Source organism: Anneissia japonica, unplaced genomic scaffold, assembly GCF_011630105.1.
Source record: "Anneissia japonica isolate Jap-2015-1 unplaced genomic scaffold, ASM1163010v1 scaffold287708_len1499824_cov190, whole genome shotgun sequence".
NCBI classification, from domain to species: Eukaryota; Metazoa; Echinodermata; class Crinoidea; order Comatulida; family Comatulidae; genus Anneissia; species Anneissia japonica.
In genome coordinates this window covers 1,305,703-1,313,138 of record NW_022752295.1, presented here as the reverse complement: position 1 = coordinate 1,313,138, position 7,436 = coordinate 1,305,703, and the positions used below count along the sequence as shown (strand labels likewise).

The 7,436-nt window shown below is 31.6% G+C and overlaps 1 protein-coding gene across 5 annotated transcripts in view; it reads right to left on the bottom strand.

Moving 5' to 3' along the window:
* Window positions 1-343: 343 nt before the first annotated feature.
* The window catches only part of LOC117122230 (solute carrier family 2, facilitated glucose transporter member 10-like), a 22,492-nt gene continuing 15,399 nt past the window's right edge, over window positions 344-7,436 (bottom strand). For 3 of the 5 annotated variants that reach the window (XM_033267743.1, XM_033267742.1, XM_033267744.1), the window contains exons 13-15: window positions 7,076-7,198; window positions 6,612-6,744; window positions 344-2,737 (exon numbers count right to left, since the gene is read on the bottom strand). In XM_033267743.1, the coding sequence (XP_033123634.1) occupies window positions 2,629-2,737; window positions 6,612-6,744; window positions 7,076-7,198 (365 nt within the window). In that variant the 3' untranslated portion in view covers window positions 344-2,628. Of the gene's footprint in view, window positions 2,738-4,838; window positions 4,866-5,233; window positions 5,296-6,611; window positions 6,745-7,075; window positions 7,199-7,436 lie in introns of all 5 variants that reach the window. The other 2 variants (XM_033267745.1, XM_033267747.1) reach the window with 2 other exon arrangements.

Here is a 7,436-nt window from a genome sequence, read left to right as displayed (position 1 = left end):
TTGCAATATTCGGCTACTACTCTATATGCAGTAAATATCAATTGTTAATCAGTAACTATCAGTAACTATCAGTAATTACAGACAATAGCTATTAAGTGTGTTTCTGTGTTACTTTTGATATACCCATGCACAATTGAAACGAGTGTTTCTTGAATTATTCAATATTTGGGATCAATGTTGATCGTCATCATCAGCATCATAATCGTTGATCATTATTATTATCATCTTCATCATCAACATCGTCACCACTATCATCAACAAAAACAAATTACAAATGTAATAATAATAAGCAAATACTCAATCTCTAAAAACTGAATCACAAAACTCAATGTGAATAGTATCATTATACAAAATATACAAGACTTTAATGAAAGTAAGATTAATACAAAAATAAACATGACATATTGCCTTGTCATCATTCTCATCAAATAACAGAGTTATAAAAATTGTAGGCATTTGTTTTTCAAACAGTATATTGTATTATTTACAAACTTGTATTACATACACAAAAAAAAAAAAAATCCTGTTGACTTCTATTAATACCGCTATAAAAATAATTCATATAGTTTGATATTAAAATAAGAGTTTATCTTGTTATCTAATACAAGTTGGATAGGCCAGTCTCTTAAATTGTATATCAGTGTTATAAAGCGCATTATGCTACAGTATAACCAAATTACAAATGTTTAAGTATATCTAGTTATTATTAAAAATCAAAAACACTTTATTGTCATCAATATGTGATCAAACACCTTTAAAAACTCATTGGCGATGATGATTCCATATTTATTTATTTATTAGTAATTAGAAAGCTGGAAGTCAAATAATGAAACATATTAAATTAATATTAAATATGAGTAAGATTTTAAGCCATTAATATGCCTACACACATGATTATTCTATCATGTAGCATTATTTGTAGTGGACATACTGTGGTTAAGTGGAAGCAGTCTGGCGCAGTGGAACTCATTGTTTGGTTTCCTAACCTTGAGGTCGGGGTTTCAATCCTTTACTGTGCATTTCACTTTTGTCCTTCGATCAAGGTACTTAATCTACTTTGCTTTAGATACCAACTGTATAAATGGGTACCAGCAAACTGCTGGGAGTAACTAGCGTCCCTCCCAGGAGCAACATCATTTGCTTCACGCTACAAAAACTGAGAAGCTCCAGCTCCATGGGCGCGGTCCTGTAGCTCGGCAAGTATTTACTACTTAGTGGTCAAATGCAAACCTTCAAATCTCAAGGTGGTAGGTTCAAAGCCCTTAATTATATGATATCCTAATGACTAAAAACAATCCTTGGCCCCACTCTCCAAGTTTCATACTAATACTTTTAAGCATTAAATAATATGTTTCCATCATATGGCAGTCACATACAGTCGATTAAGAGCAAAATGAAAACATATTGATGGCGCTACAGGAAATACCTGATTATTATGAGTAACACGTAATGTTAGGGGAGTATACATCAAATAAAACTGGAGAATACATTAAACATTTGTTGATAAATAAAGAAATTGATTCAAAAGTGGGTCAAGTATTGCAATGCTCACTAGATAGTTTCACTCTATCAAATGAAATATATAATATAAATAATATCCATTTAAACCTTGACAATATTACACTACAAGCTTACTATATACAAAGGAATAAATGTGAAGAATCCTCAATGGTAAAATAGTTTTATTATTCAACTTACCAATTCACTAACAGTGATGTTTGATGGTGTCAATGACAAACTTAAGTAAATATAGGTATTAAAAATCATAGGTAAATAACAGAATTTAAATATCTTATGCTTTAAAGTCCTGCTGCCTAATCAGTAAATGATCTGGTAAAACATCCTCTAGCGACTGATTTATGAGGTCACTAAAGCTGAATTGTTCCATTAAAATGTCATTCTCAAGGTATTGCTGATACAATTCATTATAAATTGCATATTAAATTAGGCATGAATACCGACAGTTACGGATATATGATCTACTTACTTTCAAACATCAATATTACATTGCACTATTCTTATAAATACAACACATTTAATGAATGTGATAACAGTTAATGTATAACAACATTTTTTTTTGTATTTTGAGAAAACTTTTGTTTGATATGAATGATACATTAAGCCTAATGTTATCTTGAAAGTCCAACATAGGCTTATAATATGCATCAATGTAAGTAACCAGCCTCTTAGGAAGAATACACTGACCAAAGAGTTTACTTTAGTGTTGCTTTGAGAAGCTTTCAATACAGGCCTAGTCAATCATGTCTTGTTGGCTTAAGTCTTCTACCAAGTATTATGTACTGCCTCATCGGCCAGAGCCATTTGGGGCGTTTGTAATTTCACTGTTCCCTGGTAACACAATTTTTTTTTATTTAGCACTCTATTTCTTAAGTGGTCTATGCCTTTAGCTACACTCAGACTGTAATAATGACTAAACAAGGATGATTCCATTTTTATCGTGGTAAGTTAAACGAAACCGGCATATATTGGCCCTTCCTGGTAAGTATTCACAAAATAGACCATGTAAGTACTATTACTATGAGAGGCAAAAGCCATTCACTAAAAAAAAATTAATTGGTCTGATGGAACATGTTCCCATGCCTGTGAAAGCATAAGATCCATGTATACTCAGCAGTCGGGTGATGGAACGGAGTAGCCTGGCTCATTTACCGGTAACTCCAGATGTCTTGTCCTGAAGGATACTGGCATGGTAATCCTCCTCCGGTGTGATAATTTTCTGGGGGAATAATGTTAGGAAAACTTTGTATTAAACAAAAAAATCAATATTTGTATTACATACTCATATATATTATTGCTTGCGGTACACCACGTAGATAGTTCTGAAAAGAACTGTTGTTGTTGGTTGAGAACATCTCAACGTTATATAAGTGGCATTATAGCAACTATCTACGTGCTGTACAGCAAGCATTAATATATATTATTACTTCGCCATGCACACCTTCAAACAATATTATAAACATCTCATTTTCCTCAAAAAGAATTAATGAATATTTATAGTTATTGAAGTAATTAATAATTAATAATTTCATATACAGTACTCTATATCAAATTTTTTTTTTTTAAACTCAAGCAAAAAATTTGTTAAGGCCAGGGAGCAGTCGTATTACGGCTTCCTGTTAAAGTCAACAAACATGTTAAAGTCAATTGCATGGTCAAAGGTCCACGACGCTGTAAACAAATATCAACTACAATATGAAATGCCATTTAAAAAGTCAAGGGTCAATTGCAATGACATCGTCATCAATTATAGTTGTACAGTAGTGGAAGTGTGTAATATAGTATTTAAGGCTTTGGGTTTCCAATCACTGTTGAGGGTTCGAGATTGAGCCTCAACTTTGTCCACATTATCTAGTACAACATTATGGGATACTTCCTCAGGGAACTAAGTGTGAGTTTTTTGTGTTCGACCTAATGACCAAGTTTGTGAAGTGCTTTCAAATGTTTAGTACGAAGTGCTATACAAATATATACCAAAAATTATTATTATTATTTCATATTATTGGTAAGTTAAGCTTAACTGCCACATTAAAGGTAAAAAAATGTCAATAGTCAAAAAGCATGCTCAAAAGATGTGTTGAACGGCATTACATAGTAGAATAACCATAGTCATAGTAATACATTCAGGTCAGAGTGCCATTCACTGATTTTAAGTAGAAGTCAAACAAATTTTTATGAAAAACAGATGCAATTTTCTGTTGTGCCCTGGTGACCCAAAGTATTTGCTGAAAAAGTAGACAAGGATTCAAAAAATGCTTGTAAAATTATATTGCAGGCTGCTTGTCACAAGCTTGTTGAGGCTTTTTGTTGACACTATTAAAACATGCTTAAATCATGGAGGAAATATCCTCCATGCTTAAGTATGGTACACAGTGGCATAAGTTATTATATTGGGTTATCAGCAAGGGTTCATAAATGCCATTAATTACTACCACTAACAGGGCATGTCACATAAATTTTGTGTTGTAAGGAACCAAAGGTTGTGAGTTTGAATTGCGCCTTTGTGTTTAATTTTTTTTTTTCTTTTTTTTTTGTATAAATGAACATTCTAAGATATTTGAGAGCTGGTTGAAAAAAACATTTGGAATTTGGAAGAGCTAATAAGATAGAAATTTTTAAATAATTAGAATGTTCATTTGTACAAAATTAAAATGTCTTAAAATTAAAAAAACAAAATGTCTTAAAATTGGAAAAAAAAATGGATCTTTAGAAGCTCCATCCATGCAACGTGTCCTATTAGTGGTAATGGCAGTAATGTACAGTCCTTGCTGAAACCCCTGTTTTGTTTTGTTGGTGTATGGGGCACCCTGGGGGTCCAACTTAAAAAAGGGGCCATGAACGCTTGTTGGAAATCGCCTCTAGTTTATGTGTACAAAATTGCCTGCACGTCCGTTCAAAACTGGCGATGCTGGACACTTTTAAAGTTCTAGTAACAACAAGAACAAGAACAGCAGTTTAGATAAGAAATCAAAATGGCTATAACTCCAGAGCCTCACAATAGGTAAAGGGAATAACCCACGTTCGTCCCACTTGGACCATAGATCTTGCTTTTCCCTCGAAGCATAGGTCATCTATTGCTACTTGCTTCCCCCACCAAAAAAATTCTGGATCCGCCAGAGCATCTTACAATGCTCACTTTACAGACTGATTATCCCAACATGAATAGTTTCCTGGAAATGAAGAGTTATTACATCACCAATCCTTGGATGAAGCATCAATCAGAGATCTATTTCTACTATGCAAATACTGCCAAGATGCATATATCCAGCCAATGAAATCCAAGTTCTCTGGTAACCACCAGAGTTACTATAGCAACCTACCTCTGTTAATTTGCATAAACCTTCGCCCTTAAGTAACAACAGCCAGAAAATAGAGGGAAATAAAGGAAATTAAAAAATATAATTCATAAGAAACTTTTGGGGGGAAAAATAATATTACGAATGTCAGATTGTAGACAATACATTTTTTTTTTGTATTTACAATGAATATAAATAATTAAAATAAATGTAAAATAAGTATTGATAATAGAAAATAAAAGGAACATGCTGCCCACTATTTGAGTAGGCCTAAATTTTAATGGCAGTATGTAAAATAGAATACCCAGTAATAAATCTACTATACATAGGTTTTTAAGAATGTTATGGTTATAGTTAAAGAATTGAAATTAAAAAACCAAAAATCTGGGAAAAAAAATATAAGAAGTATGTGGATTTACATGTACTGTTTTTGCTCAAATCCTGGTAAGTACGATCTCTAAAAATGCATACTAAATAATATCTGGAAAGATATGCAGCACATGTACAAAGAGAATAATAGTTATAGACAATACAAAAAGGCATAATTAATATGATACAATACAATACTACACAGCTGTTCCATGGCTAAAAAACCTAACTTGAAATTTTCACTTTTGAAGAAAAATTAAGTTAAAGTTTGCATGTTTGCAACTTGGCAATAAATTGTCGTACTTTTTTGAAATTTTGCAGGATTGTATATCTATAGACATTGTGATTATATGTAAAATTTTAATTACAACTGTTTGTTTATCGCAAAGTTTGCGATATCCACAGTTGTTTTGCCTCGGAAACATGTCAGACTCGATATTGTTTCAAGCGCGACATATTTTTAGAATTTTTCACTTTGGGCCAATCACATGCAATAACTAGCTTGTTCATGCATTGCTTATTATTATATTAAGATTATTGATATGTAAAATCCATTATCCAGTTGATTTTGCCTTGCCAAACTCCATCAGCTCAAAATAATTATTGAAAACTATTCCAAGGCAAAACAATGTATCTCTATCGCAAATATCTTGTTTTGCCCCGTAATCTTGCAGTTAAGTTGTTTTACCATGGGAAATCACTGAATTTTCAGTTTTGTGCTTCAAGATAGGTGATGCTATCTCTGAAACCACTCATTATTGAGACCTGAAATTTTCACAGGTAATTCAGAAGTGTTAAATATACTCCCAGATTACATTATCTCAAAATCGACAAAAATGTCATATATTAACACAACAAGGTAAAAAATATATTTGGGTTACTGATACTGTAAACAAAAAAAATAAATAACAGAAAACATCCATTATGTGCAATATATATTCTGATTTAATTATTCACATCAAAAAACATTCATATACATAAAATTACTTGTTGCAGCAAGAAAGCTGAATTGAGAGGCAAGTTGTTAAAACACTGACTGTACAATTAAATTGATGAATGAAATATTTACACATTAATTACGGACTTTAAATTAAATTTATTGATTTTTTTTTTACTGTTTAATTATTCACATCCAAAAAACATTCATATACATAAAATTACTTGTTGCAGCAAGAAAGCTGAATTGAGAGCCAAGTTGTTAAAACACTGACTGTACAATTAAATTGATGAATGAAATATTTACACATTAATTATTTTTAATTTTAAATTAAATTGATTGATTTTTTTGACAGTTGTGTTTTACCTGGCCACTCTACAGGACAAATCATTCACTTACATCTATTTACATTTTGTTAACCAGGACAAATTTGTTTAACCAGACTAGCTCTAAAAAACTGTTCATTAACATCACCTAGAAACTGTACTAACCTTTCGCTAAGCTCTTTTGATATGTCCTCCAAAGTCCTGTTCTTAGTTTCAGGGACTGAGCAGTATATGAAGAATATGGCTAGTAGACAGATGAAGCCATATAAAATAAACAATGTTCCAATTCCAACTACATCTGAATAAAAAGAAATAGAACATGAAAATAATATTTCAACAAAAATGAGAGAATCCTTAAGAAAATCAGGGATATAAGTTCAGGAGTATTTCACAGTATTTAAAGCAGAGATAGACAGTAGTAAGGAGCAAGATATTCTGTGAGCAAAGGACTGTTAAATTGTTATGAATAAAAACCAAATCTTGAGACTGTCTTCATGGAAGGCATTAATGTAATATAACCACCACCATCATTATCATAATTTTCAACTTCATTGTCATTATCATCATATGATAATTATCTACACCATCACTTGAATACAAAATACAAAGCAAAGTAACAATCTACTCACTTATTACTTCTAGAAAGGTAAGAGAAAACACCAAATTTGTCGCCCAGTTCATAGAAGTCGCCACTGAGGTCGCTCTTCCTCGAATGCCCAGAGGGTAGATTTCACTAACCAATAACCATGTTACTGTGAATGAAAGTCAATAAATGGCAGATTGCAATGTTTATAATATCCTAAATTTGAACAATAGTTAATAATTAAAAATATATAACAATTTAATTTAACAATAAGATCTAGGATAGACAGCAAAATGCAAATATAAAAAACGAGATGCAATGATCGACATCGATAAGCAGGATATAGATCGATTTATAACATACAACATATGAGAAAATATATCATCTAATTGCAAAATAAAATTATA